General features: G+C 49.6%; 2 protein-coding genes across 8 annotated transcripts in view; one reads left to right on the top strand and one right to left on the bottom strand.

Moving 5' to 3' along the window:
* SLC8A3 (solute carrier family 8 member A3) overlaps window positions 1-7,041 on the top strand; it is a 95,214-nt gene extending 88,173 nt beyond the window's left edge. For 3 of the 7 annotated variants that reach the window (XM_059819649.1, XM_059819646.1, XM_059819647.1), the window contains 4 exons: window positions 3,746-3,870; window positions 4,413-4,512; window positions 6,064-6,339; window positions 6,665-7,041. In XM_059819649.1, the coding sequence (XP_059675632.1) occupies window positions 3,746-3,870; window positions 4,413-4,512; window positions 6,064-6,339; window positions 6,665-7,041 (878 nt within the window). Of the gene's footprint in view, window positions 1-573; window positions 598-3,745; window positions 3,871-4,412; window positions 4,513-6,063; window positions 6,340-6,664 lie in introns of all 7 variants that reach the window. The other 4 variants (XM_059819645.1, XM_059819644.1, XM_059819648.1 and 1 more) reach the window with 3 other exon arrangements.
* A 1,187-nt stretch (window positions 7,042-8,228) lies between these two features.
* The window catches only part of SMOC1 (SPARC related modular calcium binding 1), a 135,039-nt gene continuing 118,926 nt past the window's right edge, over window positions 8,229-24,341 (bottom strand). The window contains exons 12-13 of the mRNA XM_059819561.1: window positions 22,052-22,102; window positions 8,229-8,326 (exon numbers count right to left, since the gene is read on the bottom strand). Of these exons, the coding sequence (XP_059675544.1) occupies window positions 8,229-8,326; window positions 22,052-22,102 (149 nt within the window). The remainder of the gene's footprint in view (window positions 8,327-22,051; window positions 22,103-24,341) is intronic.

Below are 24,341 nucleotides of genomic sequence, written 5' to 3'. Positions count from 1 at the left end.
GCTCTAACTTCAGAGGACAATCAGCAGCCTGGCATGTGGCACCTGTGGCTCGCTTGCACGAGTGCATTGAGCGAGACCCAGCACAATATTGACACGACTCAATCTCTGTCTCCTACATTAGGATAGAGGCTCAGTGAAAATACAATGGCAGGTTCAATGTTTTCAGATGCACCTTTGAAGTTTGTTAGGTTTCTGTGCTTTGCTTTCCTGTTGCACATTCACTGCAACAGGACTGCTTTTTAATGAGGCGTGAAGGAATTACCTCCTTTTTTTCATTACCTGCGATCTTCCTCTATTAACATTTCCGTGAGGTAGCCATTTGGAGATGCTGCCTATGCCTGTTCTCCAGCAGCTGACATCATTGAAAGACTTAGCCTGGGAGTGGTATTCAATCAGCTGCCCCCATAGGACATCCTTGACATGCCTTCTTGGGCAACTGTTGGTCTCTTCTCCCAAGTGACTAGTGACAGGCTAAATGGCCTTAAGTTGCGCCAGGGGAGGTTTAGGCTGGATATTAGGAAAAATTTCTTTACTGAGAGAGTGGTGAAACACTGGAACAGGCTGCCCAGGGAGGTGGTGGAGTCACCATCACTGGAGGTGTTCAAGGAACATGTGGATGTGGCATTGCGGGACATGGTTTGGTGGGCATGGTGGTGTTGGGTTGATGGTTGGAATTGATGATCTTACAGGTTTTTTCCAACCTTAGTGATTCTGTGATTCTGTGATTCTGAGTCTCTCTGTGCCCTAGTTCACTGTATTCACCACAGAAGAGCTGCGTGGTGACAGCAGAGCCTCCATTATTCATGTCTCAGTGGACCTGCTGTCAGCAGGCTGCAGGTCTCCGTTGCTGGTCAGCTTGTCCCTTCACCTTGAGTGGCCTACACAGGGCTTGAAGGTGCCTCTGGTGGCACTTATTCTGCTGACAAGGTGCCCTCTGAAATAGCACAAAAGTCCCACAGCCCTTCAGTGCAGTGGTAAGCACCAGCCCCTTCACTTTGGTGGAGTGTCCAGTCCCATGCTTATGCTGCAGGCAGCCCCGGAGCCACCAGAGCTCTCTGTTCACTCCTGGACATGGACACGTCCCTTGATTTACTCTCTTCTAAGAGCTGCCTGGCAAGTGGTTGCCATTCTCATCAAAACATTAGGCAAGCCACAAGTGGCTTGCAGAGGCAACAAAGCCACCTGCCAGCAGCTGAAGGTCCTGCTGCTGGCCACGGACATGGGGGTTACCGTGCACCCTGCCTGACAGCCTTGGTCGCAGTCAGAAGAGACGAAGGAGGTCTTCCTCCTCAGAGGAGGGGTTTGGGTCTCATGCTGTCCTGCCTGGCACAGATACATAAACCAGCATGAGCTGTACACCAGGTTTTTGGATAAAGCCGTGTTGGATATCGCTCCCTGCAGGGAGGAGAAGGCTTTCTGCACTGCATGTGCTTACAGACCTGCCAGCAGCTCAGCCTTGCCTAGATAGCTAGTATTTGCATGAGGCTCTGTGTTGTCTTACCATGCCAAAGGCTTTTGTCAAATCAACTAAAGTGGGGACTGAGGTTCATTGCATTGTTTCTCCTGGAGTTGTTAAGTCGAGGAAATTATGCCCAATATTCCCCATTTTCAGGGCAGCTCCTCTGATTCCAAACATTTGCTTTCGGTGCTGTGCAACTGCAGCCAGTGGGCGAGAGCCCAAGGGACCGTGCCGCCAGCTGCGACCCGCAGTCTTTCTGATGTAGTTACTTCCCAGTGAAGGTTGTAGTGAGCCAGACTGCACCCGAGTCTGGGCTTTGCAGCGCTGCTGGGATGGCTGCTGTGCTTTCGCTCAGCTCAGTACTGTCAGCATACGTCAGCTCACGCTCGGCTCATCTGCCAGGCTGGGCCTTGCAGAGCTGAGGGTGCCTCCTCCATGTGCTTCAGGTTATGGTGGAGCTCAGACAGGAGGGAGCCACATACATGGTATGGCAACTGGTGTGTAAGCACCTGCATTTTCGACGATGGATACAGCTTGTCATCTTCATACGCTTCCAGGTAGAGGCAGAGACTGGACTTTCTAGATCTCTCTCTTGGAAAACTCCCTGCTTAAGTGAATATAAGTAACTTGAATCTTGTTCTTGATGATCATCATTTCATGCCTCCAAGTGTAGCATCAGGCAGAACATTTTGTCCAGGTTGACTCCTGTTTCTGCACTTCAGCTCAGCTGCCTCCTCCCCTCTGTGCTTGCTTGGCCTTTGCCTGCAGCTGCCCCCCTGTCCCCCAGCATCCTGCATTGCCCACCTCCTTCTCCAGGTGCTGTGCTCCCCTGTATTTGTAAAGTTCTGGCGAGTCCCAAATCCAGAGTACACTGTCTTTGAGCTAAGCAGTGATGGTTTTGATGTACGTCATTGATTTCAGATGATGGATGTAGTTATTTCTGCTTCTGTGATGGGTTATAATAATGTCACCTGCCACAGGAGTTATATATTTTATAAACTCTGCAGGTCTTGAAAGGCTTACAGTCTTTGCAATCAATCTAGGCAGGTTGCTGAAGAGAAGGCAGGGTTTATAACTAGATTTCACTGGGACTTCATAATTTCTGTGTGATATTTGGTGCGGAGTATGAGATCTGCTGGAGCCCACATGGGATTAATCACATCTGAAGCATTACTTGGGGTGTTTGTAAACTCTACTGAAAACCTTGGCTAACATCTCAGCTCAGAACAAGATGCTCAGCCAGAACAAGATGCTCTACATTTGTGATACCCCCCCAAGTTCTGCAGAGCTCCAGCTCCCGCACCAGCTCAGCTGGGCTGTGTGCTGCAGCTCGTATGCCCCGACTGGTCAGGCACAGGAAAGCCAGAGGAAACCCAGCTTCTTTCTTGAGATGTCAAGGCTTTTCAGAGAGCCCATCAGCACGTGCCTGCGCTTGGGTGTGTGGGTGGGAGAGGTCAGGGCTGGGGACAGTTCCAGGGCACCCTTCCTGATGGTTGGGGTGCTCCTTTCCATCCAGGCAACCAGAACCTCCACAGGCACCTTCCTGGGTTTGCTGGGGCATCAGCAAGGTGAGCCTGACACAAGGTCATCTCAGCTTGCCGCTCCTCCCGAGCAGTCCCACGGGGCACCCCTCCTGCCTCATGGTGGCATCTGCTGACCTGGGGTTCTGGTTTAGTTTCCTCCAGCAGAAACTAAACACCCAGTAACATGAAAGCAAAAACGCACTTGGCTTCTGACTTACTTCTTCCTGTGCGTTTTTCCAAATACTGGGAACATGTACGTGTGTGCATGTATGATTGGGAATGTGTGTGTTCATCTGAGCATTAGATCAAGCACTCAGTGGTACAGGGAATAAAAAGACACTGTCTCTTGTTCATTCAAACCAGAAAACACGCCAGGGCATAAAAGCTGTCTTAAAGGACACTTGTGCCAAATGGCAGAATGAATCGGTACCTCTGTCTCCCCAAAGATGTGGCTCCTGCAGGGATAGTGGGAGAGCCTATGTCATCCAAGAGCAGCAATGCAGGCTGAAGAAATATTTGGGTTTATTTTTAATAAATTAAAACCATGTTGTATATGTTCTTGGTGACTAACAGATATTAAGAAATCTTGGTCCTTTGTTTCTGTGGTCCAACACCCCACCACTGCCCCCCCAAATTGCTGCAAGCTTAGCAAGCTGTGAAGGGGCTGCAGAAGCCCATGCTCAGACCCTGCAGACAAGCCCCCGCGGTGCCCCGGTGCTCCAAGGCTGCTGTCTACAGCTTGGTGTTGACCTTGCTTTCACAGAGGTGGCTGAGAGGAAGCTGACAGTTGAAGAGGAGGAAGCCAAGAGGATTGCGGAGATGGGCAAACCAATACTTGGCGAGCATCCCAAACTAGAAGTCATCATTGAGGAGTCCTATGAGTTCAAGGTTAGTAGTTGTTCGAGGTGTCCTCCAGGAGGGGAAAGCTGTGTGGCACTGAAGAGCAGCCATGGAAAGCAGAACTGAGGAGGCTGGGGTGGCCACGTGTGCAGGGAAAGGGCTGCAGGAAGATGAGAAGGAGTATGCATTGCAATAAAGTATGGGGGAAGCCTACAAGAAGTGTCAGGGGATGTAGCTGCTGGTAGGCAGAGGTGAAGGGAGGAAGACAAGGGAGCCCTGCTGGGAGTGGAAGCAACCAGTGTGCAGGAGAGGGCAAGAGCAAAGCTATCTCTGGTGAGGCAGGGGCGAGGGAAAAAGGAGCCTCATCTGGAGCGAGGGGTGGCAAAGAAGCAGGCTCTGGTGAGGTTTGGGGTAGCCTGTCCAGGGAGAAGGTGGGCCCAGCTCCAGTCATGGCCTCATCTGACTGGTAGGAGAGTGCTTGTGGCACCTCAACAGTTTGGGAAGGGTCAGTGAGACCACAGTGCACTGCAAGATCAGCCTGGCCTGCTAGCAGCCAGTTTAATTGCTGTGCATCTTTATTCCCCCAACAGAGCACCGTGGACAAGCTGATTAAGAAGACAAACCTGGCTTTGGTTGTAGGGACACATTCCTGGAGGGACCAGTTCATGGAAGCCATTACCGTCAGTGCAGGTGAGGGGGACATCAGAACACTCACACCAGCATCCACAGGGTTCGTGCAGCCTGGGATGAGATCTGTCTGAGCTCAGGAGACAGTGTCTGCCCGGCCAGTGATGCTCAGCTGTTGCGTGTGTGGTTGTCATCAGCAAAGCCAGTCCAAAGAGCTCCTCTGCTCCAAACATACTGGACTTTTGCAGATGCATTAGCCAGGAGCCCAGGAGATCCATCTTTTGGTGTGGAGCCCCCCAGGACACCAGTTTTCAAAGACTTCACTTCTGCTGGCGGTGCTCCTAATGCTTCAGTGGTCTGATGAGCAGCGTACAGGCAGCAAAATCCCATCCCGGCCGGGCTGCTGGCTCCTGGTGTGTCCGGGGCTGTCCTGTTCAGGTAGCTCCTGCTGCTGGGCAATGTCCTGTCTGTCACAGCCAGTAGAGGCTCTGGGAGTAGGGAGGGTTGCCACATGTGGACAGGAGATGTTGCCCCACGAGGCAGCAGCTGGTGGAGGGAAAGGCCCGGAGACCTGCCAGCTATTGCCCAGGGAGCCTGAAAGAGCTCACCGCTTCCAGAGCCAGGCAGCTGTGGAGCAGACATTTTAGGCATGTCCATGCCATTAATGACACTCGGGAGCCTTTCTGAACCTTTCCTTGATGGTTTGGCATCTTTCCCGAAGGGCTGTTTTCCACCCAGCCGTAGCACAGGCGGCAGGCAGCTGAGCGGGAGCTGTCACCAGTGGCCACAGGGGCTTCTTCTGACGTGAAAGAGGTGCGGGGTATTCAGTTTTCTTCTTTCTAGCAATTAAGAGAAACTGCTTCTGTGGAAACAGTACTTCCGTCCTTGTAGCAAGCAAGCCTGCTTCTCTCTTCCTCCATCTCTCTCCTTCTCGTGCCATCTGCTCTGGGCTCCCTACCTGCTTTCTCTTTTACCAGTTTATTTCCATTGTCCTGTATCTGCACAATGACCAGCAGTGCTTCCAGCCTTGGGGCTGACCTGTCCCACCAGGCTAAGGAGGAAACTCCTTCGAGGGGCTGCAGTGCTGCTGCTGATACCCCCACACAGATGAGAAATTTCTTGCTGGGGCACTACTGGTGACCAGCCCGTGCTCTGGTGTGGGGGGACCAAGAGGTCACTCCCATTTCCCAGTTCTATCACTTCTTGCTATTTTACCCCCCAAAAACATCACTTGCCTGTGTGACTTCATGGTGCCCCTCAACAGTGATCTCCACCGGCTGACTATGTACTATGTGACTGCCTGTGGATGGGAACGGGGACGGGGATGGGGCTGCCCCACTGTGGGTGCAACTCATGGCTCTGCCACTCCCCAGCCCTGCAGGCTCTGGGGTGTCCCAAGAAGCACAACCCCTCTCCCCAAGCCTCATCCTTGTCACTGAGGGATCTGGTGTGCCCTGAGCCCACTGTCATGGCCAGCACCACACTGCCTTGTCCCAGGAGAGTGGCATCCCTGGAGCCCTGGGACAGGGGACCAAGCATGGGCTGCAGTCCACCCCCGTAATCTGAACCCATCCCATTATGAGCAGTGGACCTCTCTTTCCACATTGTTTGCAGCGGGTGATGAGGATGAGGATGAGTCCGGCGAGGAGCGCCTGCCATCCTGCTTCGACTACGTGATGCACTTCCTGACGGTCTTCTGGAAGGTGCTGTTTGCCTGTGTGCCCCCCACCGAGTACTGCAACGGCTGGGCCTGCTTCGTCGTCTCCATCCTCATCATTGGCATGCTCACAGCCGTCATTGGTGACCTCGCCTCCCACTTCGGCTGCACCATCGGCCTCAAGGACTCAGTGACTGCTGTCGTCTTTGTTGCCTTCGGCACTTCAGTACCAGGTGGAGTGGCCACAGGGAAGGGATGGGGTGGGAGGAAAGTCCTCCGGCAGCTCTCCTGTCCCCAGGGGAGCAGCTCCATCATGGGGATGGGGTTCATGCTGGGAATGGGCTCCACAGCACCCTGTCCCCAGGGAAGGTCTGCACCCCGCTTGGTGGCAACATGGGGTCCCTGGACCTGGGAGGGAGGGTATGCACCAGGAGAGGTCCATGTCCCAACCTGGCCAGTGGCACACCTGAGCCTCCCTTGTACTCTAGACATGAAGGGTTGCCCATTTCTCCTGTTGGACCCCCAGTGATTTCTCCTTCCCTCCTCCCCGAACCCCAGACACGTTCGCCAGCAAAGCTGCGGCCATTCAGGACGTGTATGCCGACGCCTCCATCAGCAACGTCACGGGCAGCAACGCCGTCAACGTCTTCCTGGGCATCGGGCTGGCGTGGTCGGTGGCGGCCATCTACTGGGCATCGCAGGGGCAGGAGTTCCAGGTGTCAGCGGGCACCCTGGCCTTCTCCGTCACCCTCTTCACCATCTTCGCCTTCATCTGCATCAGCGTCCTCCTCTACCGCCGGCGGCCCCACCTCGGGGGGGAGCTGGGTGGCCCCCGGGGGTGCAAACTGGCCACGACGTTGCTCTTCGTCAGCCTCTGGCTGCTGTACATCCTCTTCGCCACCTTGGAGGCCTATTGCTACATCAAGGGGTTTTAGGCGGTGGAGGGATGGTGCCGCCGGGGGGAGGGACCCCCTCCTCCATTACCTCACCGGACACCAGTCCTGGAAGCGCGGTTTCACCGGAGGGGATGGCTGTCCGTCGGGGGCCGCCACCGCCCAGACGGTTGGACAGCTGGATGCCAAGAAGGGCAAATCCATCACAGAGTGAAAAATCAAACAAACAAACAAACAAAACCCACCCAAAATGATACAAAAGAAAAGAAAGCAACAATGGCAAGTGTTGAAATAAAACAAAACAGAATAAACCCAGCCACTGACCCCATTCAATGAGATTAAGAAGTTTCAGCCATCTCCAAAGGCCACCTCTCCTGTAGGAGCTTGTCTGCTTTCCTTCCAAGCACCCCTCCGCTGTAAGGAGACAGTTTCTTATTTTTACTGGTTGGGAATTGCAGAAGGCTGATCAGGAATTTGATTTTTTTTCCCTTTTTTTTTCTTTCATTTGCTTGTTGCTTTTTGGGTTGGGAGGGGGGCACGCTGCTTGGGTTTTTTTTTTTTTCTTTTTTACTACTAAAACAGAAAAATGTTAAAAATCTACTCTAAAGCATCAAGCTGCCATCAGTGCTGGAATTGAACATGTGTATTTTTTGAAGCCACAAAAGACTGTGATACAGTCAAAGAACTTTTTCACTATTACTCATTTCCTCCCTCGCCGCCTTCCATTTTTTTCTTTTTTAAGAACATCACAAGACTGATATATTTTTAATAGAAACACAGACACACAGACACACACACATTCAGTGACAAAGGCTGGAGCATGTAGCATCTCAATCACCTGCCTGGGCTAAGAAAAAAAGGAGGGGGAAAAAAACCAAACAAACCCCAACCCTCTAATATAATATGTATCATGTATATTTTGACTATGGCATTTCTCTTTGTATCATTAACTTCGAGCTTGTGGTACTGCAGGGAGAGAAAATTATGTTAATTTACAACTGATAAAGAAATGGCTACCCAGGAATAGCCTGCCCTGGGGGGGAGTGAGGGGGCCAGGGAAAGCGGTGCTGGCTCCTTGGGGGGGTGGTGGTGGGTTTGCTGCGTGGTCCTCCTGCTCGGAGGTGGAAATGAATTAAGGAAAACCTGGATACCATGCCCATATGTTCCCAGCGCCATCCCACCCTGAGCTGTGGCGTGGCTGTCCTTTCACTCATTTGCTACCCTGGTTTTCACAGCACCCGCATCTTGCTGGTGGTCTTCAGGCCATTGAAAGGTACAGGCTTAAAAACTGCCACCCACGTCAGGACTCCTGTAGCATCTCGAGGACCTTTTAGGAACAACAGACAGACAAAAAGGGAATCCTTTTCATTGAAGTGCATTTCTTTTTAAGGAAAAAAAAAAAACCCACCACGAGAGTATATGTCACAAATTACATCAATGGTTGCAAATTGAAATGTTGGGTTGGTAATACAAATAAATAAAAACTATACCTATATCAACAGTGCTATCTAGAAACATATTTCTTAATTGAGGGCCCTGGAAGAGGATGTTAAAACGTTATGCTTTGTAAAGTATTTTCAAGATGAAGATGATTTCTTCTATCAAGAAACAGGTGCTGTAAAGGGAAACATTTTCTTCATAAAGTTCCCTACAATAAGCCAAACCTTGAGAGATGGTGAGTAAGAGAGGGGCTGCCAGAAAGTACATCTCTGCCTGCTGCAGTGCTTTCTGCTGCCCCAGGAGGCAGGGAGGAGGTGGCCGCAGGTTAGGAAAAAAGCAGTGGGAACAAGGTTGTCACGGACGAAAAAGAGATGTAACATTATAGCAGGTGACTAGATGAGACTTGACGATGGTCCTTAACACACAGATGAGGTATTTATTTTCATACAAAAAGTTTATCAGATATTTATGTATAAATGTGTATACACATAAGGCAGAGAAGAAGGATTCTTCTCAGAGGAGCGGCAGGAGCTTTGCTGGTGGCAGCCCACCATGGGTGAAAGCCCTTGGGTTTGGAGCCAACAAGCATCCGATCTCCTGCTGCCTTACCCCCGCTTCACCATGCCTTTGGGAAAGGGCCTGAAAAAGATGGGCAAGAACCCCCCAGGCCAGGCTCCCACCGAGCTTGCCGGTCCTTCTGGCCTCTGGCCATGCCAACAGCCACCAAAAGCAGCTGCTGCCACAACCGCCACCACTGCCCACCAGTCGGGGACCCCAAAGCACACACGTGTGACACAAAGAAAAATTACAAAAGCCCTTGAAATGCTATCTGTGGGGGTTTAAAGTGCAGCTCTCATAGGCGGGGTTTGTTGCCATTGCTGATTTTAATTTGGACAAAGTCTGTTGAGCTCTTACTTTACCCGTGGCAGCTCACCCACCCCGGGGTAAAGCCCGGCCTGGGGAGCTGCCGTGCTGTTCTTCTGTTGCTTGTGCTATATCCACCATGTGCTTTTCATCCGCTTCTGTCTTCAGCTGACCTCGGGGAGGGGCGCGGGGGGAGGACTGGCTGCCATGAGTGCCAACTGCGTGGGGACCTTGGTGTCCTCCATGCACGAGGGCGATCTGCGCCAGGCTGATAACATCTGTGGAGTGTTTCTTTTATTTTTATTTTTTACTTCATTAAAAAATATGCAAGCTGAAAAAAAAAGGCAAGTTTGGTGTCTTTGGGGATTTAAAATTTTTTTTGCTGAGGCTTTATTTGTTTTATTTTGGGTCTAGCTATCTGCTTGCTCCCGTTTTCCTTTGGGCAGGTGCCTGGACTTTGTCGCACTGGCTCTGGTTGGTTTGCTCCCCCCTCCACCCCAGCCCTCTGGTTGGGTACTGCTGGGAGGACCCCACAGCACTTGCCCCTGGCTGGCGGCAGAGGGGAGGTTTTGCTGGTGTTTTTGTTGTCACTGCTCCTTCTCCTTTGTTTCTCCCGACAGCTTCCCTTGGCAGCCTGCAACAGCAGCCGCTGGCCTCTCTTGGCAGCCCTCACGCTCTGGGCAGCACAAGCTTGCCTTTCGGCCTCCCTCTCCCCTCCGTCCCCGCTCCTCACCGAGGCCCCTTCGCTGCTGTGGTTGAGGATAAATAACACACCTTGACATCAGGAGGGAAAAGCAGAGGTGCTCAGAGGCGCTGCTTTGTCCCTGGGGCTTGCCATGGCATGGGGGCATAGTCTAAGGGCCATGCATGGTGTGGGGCGAGGGGTGCCTCTGGCTGCCTTCCCACCACTGCTGCCACGGGGGGCACCTCCAGCACCCCACGGGTTTTGCCATCCAGGTAATGCTGCACTGCACAGATGCCAGTCAAAAATCGGCCTTTGGGTAAAAATCAGTTTTGCAAAGAGGCATCGCTCGCCTGTCCCCCTCAAGCTGGCCAGGAATCGTGCCCCAGGTTTGGCCGGTACCATGCTGCCTCCTCACCCAGCATTGCCACTGGCTGTCTTTTTCCGCTTGTATTGGGCCCCTGACCCCAAAAATCCCCTTTAGAGTGAGCCTTGTGCTAGAACCGTCCCCACGTGCCTTTCTGCAGCAAAGAGACGGCTGGTGCAGCCCGTAACGCTAGTGGAAGCCCAGGGATGCCCTCTTTGCCTGCCCATGACCCAGAGGAAAACACACGTACTCCCACTCCGGCTCTGGGAAAGGACCCATTGCTTTTGACTTCTGTGAAGGGGCTGGGGGAAAGTGGTCGGGGGCTTGCAACACTTCGGGGCTGGCTGGCTGCCACCGCTGTGCAGAAGCATCCCAGTCCCCATAGGTGCTGAGGCTTAGGTCCAGGACCGAAGGGTGCTGTCCTGGAGTGAGCTGGGCTGAGTGACAGGAGCACACAGGCATCAGGGAATTGGGTGCGGTACAGTACAGTGAGAATGAAGTGTTGCTGGAGCCATTGAGCAAAGGTTTTAAGCATTGGAATAGGCAATTGCAGCTCTCAGAATGAGCTTTGTCACCTTTTTGGCAATTACTGTGTTGTTGGTTCTTCTGGACAAGCACAAATTAAACACAAAAATATTCTGTGATGCACATTTCCTTTGATTCCATGTCTGGGGCTGCTGGACTGGTTTGTAAGCCACTTGTCCCCGGTATGGGAAGACCCCCCCACCACCCTCCATCCCAAAGCAGAAATGCGACCTCACCTCACAGCACCATCTGCAAGGAGAAGCCCCCATCAGCTGCGTGTGCCACCTCTGGCTTCAACCACCCTGGCCCACTGCTGCGGTGGGATGATGCCTACCTGCACGTCTCCACCAGCATAGCACTTTGCTTTGGGAAAGCATTTTGAAGGACACCTGGTACTGTTGTACGTGGACACTGTTGAGATAAAGGGTTAGTAACAAGACCTTTGAGGAATGACCGTCACCCAGTTCTTGATAGCACAATAGCCTAGATATAGATAGTAACAGAAGGGTATGCAGGAGGTCTGGGCATGCTTGAACGTGCCACCATTCAAAGCCAGGGAATTTCAACCCAGCCTCCGTCACACTTTGGTGTTAGCAGGTCGTTCCTCATAGCATTCACCTGGAATTGCTTTTTTTTTCTGGGGAAAAAAACACACAAAAGCTTTTTTGGGTTAATTCTGCCAGGGAGTGGTTGCAGCCCTGAGCTTGGTGTAGGAGCCAGCCTGCACCAATGGGAGCAGCAGTTGCTGAGCCCTGGCCAGCCCTGGCCACAAGCTGAAAAGCGCTTGTCACCAAGAATAACCTTTGGAGTATTATATGGAAAAGAAAAAATTCTTAATGACCATTGTCATTTGTGTGCATGTGCCAGTGGCAGCCAGATTGTTAAGAACAGAGCTATGTGCCAGTGCTGCTTAGCACCCAGCAGAGAAGACAGGGCTCCCAACTTGCCTCCATAAGGGGAAGGGATTAAGGCTGTACTTAAATGAGCTATTTAAAATATCTAGATAATTAGCACCATGAGTAGATTCACCCACCCCACACACATAAATGTCTGCCTTCCCTTCGCCCGGGGGGGTCTGTGCTTTGCCCGGCAGCATGTGATGGTAGGGAGAGACCAGCACCCCAGGCCCACGGGGCATCCCGGCAGGTGTCCGGGGGCTCGCTGATGCTTGCCCCCGCTGCCAGTAGCAGAAACCCTCGGCCCCTCTCCATGTTGAACTGGGAAACCCGGCCCTTCCCCACACTTGGCCTCAGGTGGCAATTTGAGCTTAGACATGGAGCCTGCAGGCATAATGTGAGGTTGGTGAGGGGATCAGATGTTCCTACTGCACCTAAATGGGAGCATCCACCAATGTGCCAGACAGTACCATGCCATTGCCCCCTATGTGGCAAGCTGAGTGGGAGCTGTGGCTAAAGGAAAAATCATGACCTACCTGCTACTCATTGCTGGGCATGCACTCAGAAATTGGCCTAGTTTGAAGAATGCAATAAGGGATAACAGGTCTAGGAAGTACTTTGAAACTGGTGTGAAATCTAGGCGAATTAATTAAAGAAATAAACCATCCAAGCAAGATTATATTTTTTGAGGGGTTGTAAGATATGAAGTTACAAATACCTTCCCAGGAAGATGTCTCTGTTATCTCAGAAAATAAGCTTGCGTTACAGAAACACTGGTCCCATTTTGTGAGAATTATTTGTGTACAACTTGGGTACACAGAAAAGACTGGGGGGGGGGGGGGTGAATCTCAACACAAAAGCTTCAACAGTGCTTTCAGAAGGTCCCCTGGGCACCTCCTTGGCACTAAGGCGCTGTACAGAGCACCTCCATGCCTCTATCAACACCATGGCTGTCCAATAAGCTCTTAAAAAAGCTATTAAAAGAGATTCTATTGCCTCCTCTTCTTCAGTAGCATCTTGGGTAGAAAAATAACAGCAAACCCAAATGTGGGGGGGTTTTGGCCCTGCTATTTTTTTTCCTTCTTGTTTTATTCATAAAGGCATGGAAAACAACTGATTACTACCCTTGTCATAAGAGCATTTTTTATGTGATAAAGACCTTCAGGTTCTCCACTTTCTCCTCTTCCAGCTTCTGAGCAGTCATTTCTGCTGGATTGCTGCCTGCTGGGTCTCGCTTTGTGTTTGCGCATTCATGCCAGCTGCCTCACAGCAGGTCATCGCATGCTTCTCTGCTGAAACTCATCCTGTTGACTTGGACTATTTCTGCAATTTATCAAGCATTCTGCCTCTACCCACCCTTCATAGGTAGTCACAGCCCCTCCCAGTTGGGTATCACCAGGAAATTTTATGGTAAAGCAATTTCCTAAAGCTGATGATGAAAATCCTAAATAGACCTGGACCCTGGACAGCCACTGGGAAGATTTCCCCAGAAAGCTCTCTGACTTCGACGCTCAGCTCAATGTATTGTGAACCTAAATAGGTTGTGTTTCCTCAGCTCGCTTACGAGAATGTCTTCTGGGACAGTGCCAGAAGCCTTACCAAAGTCAAGACATATCACATCTAGTGCCGACCCCCCTAGCCATGAGGCCAGTTATCCTGTCAAAGAATGGAATCAAATTAGTTTGATACGATTTGTCCTCAGCAAAACATCAGCAAATCCATTCCAGCCATTTCTTTTACAGATTTACAAATCTGTCTAGGGAATTAGAGAATAACTGGTCAGTAGCTCGCTCTTGTAAGTTTTCACAGAGAGGTATTAGGATATCAGGTCTATAATTCCCTAGGTTTTTCTTCATCTCTAGTTAGGTGATGTTGCCATGTCATCCTTAAGTCCCTTGGAATTTCACATGTAGTCTACAACGCTCCAACACCAATCCCATGTTTTGTATTTTTCCTTTTCATGCTTCAGGATGTTGAAGAGCTCTTGATCCCCTTTATTGGTCTCTACTTCATTTCCCTTGCAGCAGGATAGTTTCTTATTGGGACTTTGACCCCAGCTCTTTTATCAGTTCTCAGATCTGTTTTATCCTTTAGGGCATCTCTCCACAGAGCCCGCCCATCAGTTTCTGAATTCATTGATATTGATACTTTATTTTTTGGGGTCTAAGCACTTTAGATTAACTCATTTTACAAAGGTCTCATATTCAACTGCATTTCAAGGAGAAAAAGCTTGCAGCAAACATCTGAATACTTGAAACAATCATAACAGCTCAAGAGATGCAAAAATTGATGTTGGGCTGCAGATGAACACATCCAACTTCAGCCACCTTCACATAGCTTTGCCTGTTACAACCTGCCAGCTCATAGCGAGAACATCCAAGTCACTTCAGAAATAGCTCCAGCTCTTCAGCCAAATGCTGCGTCAACTCTTTTCTGACATGGTGAAGTCAGCAGGGATTACTTGAGTGGTCCCAGCCAAAATCATGACTGAGGGAGATAGCAATGGTACTTTGTGCTATGCAAAGCCAGAGCTGTCCTGTATAATGGTCATTCAAATGCTGCAGTTTTTATCGCTTAAAGCACAGCGCTGAAATGCTGCGGAAGAACTCATTTCACCAAACTGAGGACAAAGGTCACGCACAGTTCCAAGTCCTTTGTTCACATACCAAAAAGCAATAAATTAAGGATCTGTTTTGTACTGGGACTGAATTTGCCTATTTTAGTAAGGGGAGCTGAATTCACCTGCACTCCAGACTCCTGCATCTTGCACTGAGGCGCTACTCTGAGCTCCAAACTAGGGCCACCTACTTGTGAATTGCATGCAGGAGAGCTGAGCCTCCTACTCCTGCTGGGACCAGAGAGGAGGCAACCTCAACCTCCGGAAGCCACAGACTTCTGCCTCTCTCAACACCCAACACGCACCCCTCTGCCTGCAGCACTGTGCAGGTCGAGCTCAGGCAGCGAGCAGAGAGCCACCCACCGCCAGTGCCTTGTCCTCAAGAGGATGCCGACTGGCTACGCACGCAGCAAGGACACGGCTCCTCTGCCTGGGCCGAGAGCCAGAAGAGCCTCAGGCCAGTCCCAGTGTGCTGAAAGAACAATGTAACGTGGAATAAATGTTCCTTCGTGATTTTGCGGGAGTTGGGGATATAGGTTTGTGCTGCAACATGTAGCACAGTGTTTTCTGAACAAAAGCTAGACACCTCCTGGTGGGCAGAGGCAAGGCACCTTTGAAAAACAAAACCAGCCATTGAAATCAGCGAGCAGGCCCTTGGATACCGAACGGCAGACAGCATCATTGCTTCCCAAAGCAGCCAGACTCAGGTTTCCTGGCAAACACTCTGTAGAAAATACTTGCTGTTATACTCCTCGTTCCTGAGGTGGTGTTTTCTTAACCCACTTTGTTTTCAAGGTGTCTTCCAAACTAAGGAGCACCACTTCTGCAGCTCCCGCTGTCCAATTTAATATCAGCTTTTGGAAGGTTGCCAAGTTATTTTGCCCGAAATGGCTTGCAAGGGCTGGCTGCTGAGAAGTCAGAAGGTCAGCATTCTGCGTGGGGATTTTGTTAGCTATGTCAAAGATAAGGGAGAAAGAGGTGGGGGAGGAGGAGAAGTCTTCTGGCAATATCACTGTTGGAAGCAGAGGCAGAAGCAAGCTCTTTGTAGTTCTTCTGACTTGCTTACAGAATAACTGCATCACCAGGCAAGGGCGAAGGCTGCTCAGAGCACCTTATGTTGACCCCAGAAACAGGAAGCATGGTCAAAGAATTGTTTTGTGTTTTTTTAAAATATTCTTTTCCTATTTTTAATTGTCTTGCAGACCTCCAGAGATGACAGCTACCGCTTCTCCCTTAGCCCAAAACTTGTTATCTTGGTAATACATGGAAATTAGTTTGGTTTGCCATTTTATTCTTGACAAAACCACAGTGGCTGTCACTCATCCCTGCATTTTCTCCTTTCATTATTGAACTTGCATCTAAAGACAACAGTCTTAGCAGAGCCCTGCTTTGCCCATCTACAAACAAACCAGCCTGTGACAAGCAGAAGACCTCCCTTTGGGACTGCAATTGCCTCCCCTTCGATCTGCTATAAATGAGTTGTCTCCTTATTAATTGCAAGAGATTTACATGTGATCAAGTGAAATGACATAGACAGTGATGAGAAAACTGGTCATATCTGCTTGGTGGGAACAGTGTGTGGCTTCCTCTGTCACAGACGTGGTGCTGCAGCCTCTGATGAATAGCACCTCCCTGTAGTCTAGGAAATAGCATGTTTTACAATAGCAGCAGCTTCCCAGCGTAGCTTGCTACTTGTCAACTCTGAGGATTAAAAGATTTTGGACAACACCTAGAAGACAGTATTTCAGGCTCCCATGTAGTGAGGCCTGATCTGCAAAAGTAAAGTATGAAGGCTCCCAAGGTGAGCGGGGATGAGGAGATGTGAGGTGCACTGCCAGTCTTCTGTCCCTGGTTTACAGAAGACTGTGCTATGAGATCCCACTTGGCTGTGGGTCCCACCTTCTGTGGTTACCTCTACTCTCCTGCTGAAGCTTCGCAGTCTTTCGAAGCAGCCTGGGCAGATTCAGGCAGCTGTCATCAAACCGCAGAGAAGCACTCTGGGGCATGTTTCAATTCAGCCTGGAGGCTTACATACAGGAGAGAAATGTCCAACGACCTCAGATCCCAACCAAAGACTGCCACATGACCCTGGGAACAGGAAAGTCCCCTTCCCTCCCCTATAGCACTGCATAGGTAACAGAACAGTATGTGAAAGAGATAAGTTCTGTAAATAAAGATTCAACAAGAAACCACCACAAGACACTGGAGCAAAAGTTATCTATTTTATTACAAAACCAAAAATCAAACAGATGCCTTTCAGTCTAACAATGCCATAGGCAGAAATGTGCTGGGGCAGGGTAAGTTCAATACAAACTCAAGTCATGGAAAGCGGTGCCTTCACACAGATGAATCCCACCATAATGCAGTTCCCTCCAACATGCTACGCCCTTGGAGGATCAGCAAAAAAGGAAAGACTTTTGCTTCTGGCAGGAAGAGCAGATGACTTGCACTGTGGTGCCCTGGTTTTCTTCTCTGTCCCAGCTGTTTTCAGCTGTCATTCAAAGTAGAGCTGGAAAGGCCCAGGAGGACTTGAAGGATGGAGGAGAGACATGCCCAGGGTCTGCTTCCAGGCACAATGCTGACACTCCCCATGCCCCAGCTTCAGTAAGATGCTACTGATGCAATGCAGAGCAGAAGAATGCTTACCACCGCCAGATAAGGACATGTTTGGCCTGGCAGCCACGTGGACTGGCCAATAAAAGCAACAAGCGAAGAGGGGAGCTGAGGCATCGCTCTCTTCTGATGAGCACAGACTGTCTGGACAACTCATAGGATGGGTTATATGAATCAGGACCAGTACTGTCTGCATGATCTTCCAACACACAAACCCAGAACAAGTAACCCAACCTCTATCTGGACGCTACACAGTCATGCTGATTGGGTCTTGCATGACAATGTACAAGTGTTGCTAGAAGCTGCTCAGAGGCCCGTGCAAACCCAGCAGGTAGGATGCAGGGACTTAGACTCATCTCGTGAAAGTAAAGGGGAAAGCAATACAATGCTTGGACCCCAATCCATCCATAAAGTCAGCTCTAGCATAGCAATGTGAATACCCACCAATACCATCAACAGACACCCCTTGTTTAGCTTCCTTGAAGAACTGACCCAGTTTTAATTGCAAACTACATGTGAATGCAGGCCTTTTGGAGAGAAAGGACACAAGGATGAGAAAAAGGAGGTCTGCAGAAGGATTTATGTGATTGGCAGAAACGCTGGCTGGCTGGTTTACTGACATTTCCAGAAGAAAAGATGCAGTGACTTTTAGCAGCTCTGCACTCCCCCCGCAGTCTTGTGGGGCATTGCCCGGACCCAGTGGTTGGCTGACAGAACTCCTATAGGCATCCAAGTGGCTGCTTTTGCTGGATGCAACTATAGGTTAAAAAAAACAAACAAACAACCAAACACCAACCCAGCAGCCAGAGCTTTTAATTCCTAAAACTAGCATATTAAAAAAGGAGAGGGTTGTTTTTTTTTTTTTTAAATACAGTTGGATTCATTCTTTACTCCTACAATAGGATTAATGAGTGAGAGGGACATTTCTAACTATACACTAAACCAAATCATTTCAACACACAAAAGACATGCCCTGGACATTTAAAAAGAGAAGATGCAATCAAGAAGATGGGAGCTTGCAGGCCAAAAAAAGCACATACATTGTATGCGAGAAACCATGAAGATCCAGCAGCAGGATCTGCTCTTGCTAAAGACATGACTTCTTTATATTATGGTGGTGTGATGTATACTTTAGAGATGACCAGAGGTGTTTTCAACTATGCCAAATGCCAATCTACTTCTCAGAGGAAGAGTTATTACTACTCTTAAACAGTTATTTATAGAAACATTTTTTGGTTTGTTTTTTCTTTTTTTAAACTTTCCATTTTGTCAACAAGGCACTAACTTACTGCATCAGGACACTCCTGCTGTGATGTGTTTATCTCATGCTATCGTCATGATGACATGCCACAGAGTGCAGATGCTGTGTTGCAACATCTTTTACCAAACCAACAAAGCCTCAAGGAACAAGCCCAGTCTTTACAGTAACGCAACGCTGTTACAAGCAATTGGTGTGATCTCATATTAGCATGGCATGTCATCATCTCTGACTACAGGTTCTTGGTCCAGAGACGAGTGCCACAAGGACCACCAGCTCTGAAGTGGGAGGGTGCTCAGAATATTTCCTATGAACAGGCAAGTGCTGTCCCATCACACTCTGCCCAAACCTAGGATTGCTGGTATGGGTGTCCCTGCTCTACTGCTGACTTTACAATTATATCTGAGATTAAGTAAGAAACAACTCTGTAAAAACTGCTGGTAAACAGGAAAACAGCCCCTGTGGCCTCCAAGAGACCAGGCTCCTCAGTCCAAGTCTTCACTGTTACTGTAATGTGACACTGGAATGTGATAGCACAGGAGGTACTGATAACAGCAATTTGGGTGACCTGGATACTCTAAGCTAAGCAGGCACACCACTTGTGCAGGAGAGGAGCTTGAGGTTCACAACCACCAAAGAAAAGAAGAGTCATTGCAGACAGACCTTCACCAGTGAGCATGGCCCAAGCTGTAGTGTTGAAACATCAGTAAACCAGACTCTTGGGGACCAGCAGCATGATTGTGTCTTTCTGCACTGACAAATACGTTCTTTGCTCTTCAGCAAAGCAACAGGCAAGCTGATGCTGCTTTTAGCAGGCTTCTCAACATTTTTATTGCTGTACAACATATAGATGAACACTTTGTCAGAGAGGAAGATGCAAGACTTTACTCCGCTGACTCTACTAGGCCTATGGCTCCCACATCCTTCCTACCACGTTAGATTCCCAAGGCATGGCACATCTTTGCTAATCACGTCTTCCGAGCCTGGACAGTAATGCATTTGCAATTCATTTCTGCTCAGCTTGCCAACAGGTGCAGAAATTACTTTTGTGTGTCCTTAATGCAACCCTTTCCTGTTCCTACTTTAAGCAGCTTTACAGTGCACCAATACGTAGGTAAAATCTGCGCTCTCTCAAAAACCCAATTGCCTCTGAGTTGCACAGGGCTTTACAGTAAGAAAATAAGGGGTTCAGCTGCTCCCAAGAAGCATTTGGTATCTGGGGCACTGTGTGCACATCTTCAAGGACAGGACACGCTGATATACTTGCTCCTTTTCACATGGGGGTTTTAAGGTTTGCAACTGAATGATGGTTTGGTGACAGAAATGAATGCATTACTGTAATCCATTAAACGCAAAGTGTCCCTCTAACCCTAACAGCCTTCAAAAGCAAAGGGAGGAACAGAACAGTGACTCCAACCCCTGTACAAGACAACTGTACAATTTACATATATATTTATATACAGTATATAAAATTCTCTTTCTTTGAGTCCCAGTGAACTCAATTTTACGTCATCAGTAGCTGTTCCAATTTTAAAAAGTCATGATCCTGCTTCTCCCCACTCTCCAAAGTATTAGATAATGGCATTGAAAAGCAATTAAAAACAAACCCAAACCAATTATTAAAAAGTGCAAATGTTCTGGGTACCACTTCTGCTACGTTGGATGTTGCTGATGCTGCATGCTTGCTCACAAGCAGCAAGGTGTCTGTCCCTCTGTCGCTGGATCTTTCTTTCCTTTGGGTCGGCTCCTGCCTTCCCTTCCTGCCTCCTGCTGCTACACCAGGCGACCTACTGAAAGGATGGGGTGGGAAAGGAGGAAAAAAACAAAACAGAAGCAGAGAAAGTGAAGAAAAAAGGTAAATTAAAACCAGAAGGGCATGTGACTGATAAAGATACAGTACCACCTCTGCTGCAGCCACGGGCCCAGGAGGCTGAGATCCCAGAGTAAGCCGTGAGGCTGAAAACAATCAGGGGCTAATGAGACAGCCTTGCTGAAAAAAGCATTCAATGAGTCACACGGAGCCCTAGGGACTGATGTGTTTTTAAACATAAACTACTACTTTCCTCTCTCCCTCCCCCTCCTTGGAAATGGGCATGCAGTCTGGGCAAACAACTGGTCCGACATCTCTCCCTCTGCTCTTCCGCCTGCCACGGCTGATGCAGAAGCCTGCTGCAGCCAGGGTGCCCTGCCACCATCTTCCCCTTGAGCTGCAGCCAGCTGCCTCCTCCACTAGCAGGCAAGCAGGCCTCGAAGGAGGCAGGCAGGTAGGGGGAGAGCAAGCCACCTCTCCCCACTTCTGCAACAGCACAATGCAGCAGTCTCCCTGCTCAATGGCTCCGAGAGACCTGCCTGCACCAGGCACTCTGAAGCCCACCAAGCCACTGAATCTGCAGTGGGGATACAGGGTACTTGGAGCTGGGGGGTCCCAGGACCCTGCTGGGCTACTAGCATTCCAGTGGATGACGCAAGGGTGCTGCTTAGCGAGCCAGATGGGTGCGCACACCCCTGCGCTCGATTCTTCAGAAAGCTTTTGTTAAGCCCCTCATCAAAGATTCTTAAAGAATCAAAGCTCTTACGGGATCAGAGTGAGAGCTCTGTGGATTAATTACAGGTGAAAACACGGTGAAGAGAAGGCAGAAGTATGGATTTGGTTTTCAGGAAGGAGAAAGGTTACCAGACAGGCCTCACTGGGATCCGTGCTAATCGACATGCCCTGCCACGGGGGTGAATATTGTCAAATGCAAAATTATTCCAGATAGTCATATTTGAAATTGGCTGCATAGCTCTGCAAAAGGCACTCACAGTGCTCAACGACCAGCATAAAAACAGCGGATTGACTTCAATGTCTATACATGCAACGCAGTGCGTGAGTGGGGAGTGGGGATGACCTGTCCTACAGTAAACACTCTGAGTGACTAGGAAAGAGGTTGAAGCCACACTACACAATTTTTTGAATGCCTCCGCTCAACTTTTAGCAGCAGAAAAAAAAAAAAATCAAATACTTGCTCAGAACTGAGGACATACCAGGAAACATCGCTACATCAATGTATAAGGCTTAGCTGATCTTTATGTTCCTTTCTCTGTTCAGTCCCTCTCGTCAGGACCAGGTAAGGTATCCAGAAAGGTAAGGAGGATAGCAAGATGTATGGGAAGACTTCTATCATTAAGCAAATACAGAGCCTAGGTCTTTTCAACATGGAAAGGAGTCTAACCAGACATACATTGGAGGGCTATAGAACAACAAGTGGCAGGAGAAAGGTAGGCAAGGGAGAACTGCTCACTGTTTCTCAAAATCCAAAGTGAGAAGCACCAAATGAAACCATGAGGCAGCAGGTCTAAAAGCAAAACAAATAATAGTTGTTCTTCATGTCTGATGAAAGGGTGCAATTTACTGCCACAAAATACAGAGGAGAGCAGACCTTCACCGGGGACAAAGAAGAGTCTTCACGGCAACTTGTCCATGGAGTAATATAATGTAAACACAACAAATCACCTAAATCATTGCTTGCTAGAAGCAGGGAGAACAGGGTAGGAGAGTGTTCATCCCATAGCTGCTGTATCCTATTCTAATTCCTTGGCCATGCACTGTCTGCCCCAGCTGAAGACACAGTGCTGGACTTCGAGATGATGCAGCTAAGCTGCATGTTATTATATTCACACCTTTTATGAACAACTTTGGTTTCCAGCTGTTTCTATATTGATATTTGTGAACATAGGAGAGCAGGGGAGAATGAATTTTGGGACACATGGTTATCACAGAAAAAAGGAAACATTTTGACCAGATACTCACTGAAAGGGTTAAGGCCTTGTCTTTTTCCATTGGGGAAACTGCTCAGGCTACCTGTAAAATCCAAGAACCATATTAAAGGCAATAAATGCCGTGGCATGACAAAGGAGCCTCCCCGTTGTCTGCTGCCGGAGGGCAGGTTCAAAGGAGCTCCTCTGAGTGTGCACACAGCAAGCCCTGCCAGCACTCCTTAAGATTCACACACAAGAGTCAGACTAATGTGCTTGAGATGAGAGATGTTAAATACCTGGGGTGTTGTAGTATCTGAAATCCAAAGGGCAAGAAACAACAATTACAAGGTTAAACTAAACTGTGGAAGGAGGAAGAAGAAGAAAGGAAGGATGCAAGTGGTGCCATGAAGTTTCCCGAAATAGTTTTTTTGTTAAGAGCAAGCAAAATAACGTCACATAGGCAGAGGGCAGCCAGAACAGTAGATAGATAGCCCAAGTTTACTAAACCTTTAGCTTGGACCAAACAATCGAAGAGGTGCCTAAAATCAAAGACCTGAACTCATACCTGGCAGAAGGGCAGGGACAGACTGCAGAGCTGTGACTGCATCATGAGATACAGGCACACGCACCCTGCACCAGATGGAGCTCGTCACAAGGGCTCTCACCTCAACAATAAACCTGTTCCTACCATGCGCTGGGTACAGACAGCTCAGGGATTGCAGGAGCTCTCGAAAGCATGTTACATTTCCTGCTAGCTGCTTGGTCTGATTTCAGATGAGGGATCAGCTGGGACCGGGAACTCCTGCTCCCAGCCAGAAGCAGTAAGTCTGCTGCCACCCTCCACTCCGGCCCGGCCTAAGACTTATCTTCGATTTGTGCGTGCATCTGACCCGACTGCGCAGCTTGCTGTACACATTAAGTACTTCGCACTCTCACAGCTAAAGCAAACGTCACTCTGCGGAAGAGCAAGGCGAGCAGACGCTCTGAGGGCAGGGGCGAGAGCGGGAGGCCCCGCTGGACGGGGGGCTGGCCTGCAGGACCGAAGCGGAACTGCTGGGAAGGAAAAGAGAGCGGGAGAGGAAGGTGGCAGCGGCTGACTTTGAAACGGGTTGCAAAGCACAACCTGTTGGCTTTAGAGACCGTTAATAAGAGAAACTGTATAAACGCGGGAAGTGACTTCAAGGCCCCCGCACGCCGGCCTCGTACCGGCCATCCGCCCTGGCGAGATCAGAGGAACCGTTGCTGCTCACTTACTTCTGCGCCCCTGTATAAAAAGCAGGGCTCTGTTGCCAAGAGGTAGATTCCTCCAGAGCTAATTGGGACTCTCCCGGGGGGCTGGCAATAAAATCCCTGGGCCTTTACGAGCCGCGGCATCCTCCGGCCGGCTGGAGCCGCCGGGGCCGGGCCGCTCCCGGGACGGGGCCCTGGAGGGCGCTGCTGGGCCGCGCACGGCCCGGCCCCGGCGGCTGCGGGGGAAGGCATCCGAGAACACCCATCTTTTGCACCCAGTGCAGCTAAGACCGCCGTGCACTGCTGTGAACGAGGCCTACTTGTCTGCGGAAAGGGGCGAGGGGCTCCAGGTAAGTTAATACAACAGGCCGGGAGCCTGCAATGGGAGGGATGCTCCAGGCTGGGCAGGGCACGCCTTTCCAGCAGCCTGGCAGGGCTCTGTGCTTTCCGTGGGTCTGGCCCCACACATCCGTGCTGGGAAACTACCCTGAAGCTCATCACCTGTCACTCCAAAGGCAGAGAGTATTGCCTGCAGCCGGCTGCCTTCAATATAAACACAGGCCAGCCACATACACCTACAGAAGACAAAACCCCGCCAAACCAACGCTGCACCGAGCATAAAGTTGACATCAAAGACGTGAAGGAAGATGGCAGATGGTGACAGCGGGTTACTAATATATACCTGGGAAGTCCTTGGGTATTATAGGGTACCGTCCCATCATTCAGTAAGCTTCATAATGCAGAGTATTTGCTCAGCCTCACAAGTACACTATTTTGGGTAACAATTCTAGCCACACTGGATTAGGACAGGTGTCTTTCAAAAGGAAAAGCCCCAAGGAAACCCCTTTATAGATAGAAATGATTCCTCAGACTTGCTGAGCAAACTTACCTCCCCTTTGATGGGGGAGGAACACGCTACCACAAGCCTTATCTTGTGTCCTCAACACAATACTGATGTCCTGATTCATACTAACCATCAGTAACTTTCCTCAAGATTAAAGGCGACAAACTACAGCATCTCTACTGAGCTCCAAAGGGGGATATCTGAACAAGGCAAACAAAAACAAGCACTGAACCGGTAGAACTAGTTTACATTCTAATCTAAACATAAT

Source organism: Gavia stellata, chromosome 7 (assembly GCF_030936135.1).
Source record: "Gavia stellata isolate bGavSte3 chromosome 7, bGavSte3.hap2, whole genome shotgun sequence".
NCBI classification, from domain to species: Eukaryota; Metazoa; Chordata; class Aves; order Gaviiformes; family Gaviidae; genus Gavia; species Gavia stellata.
This window is presented reverse-complemented; position numbering and strand designations above follow the sequence as displayed.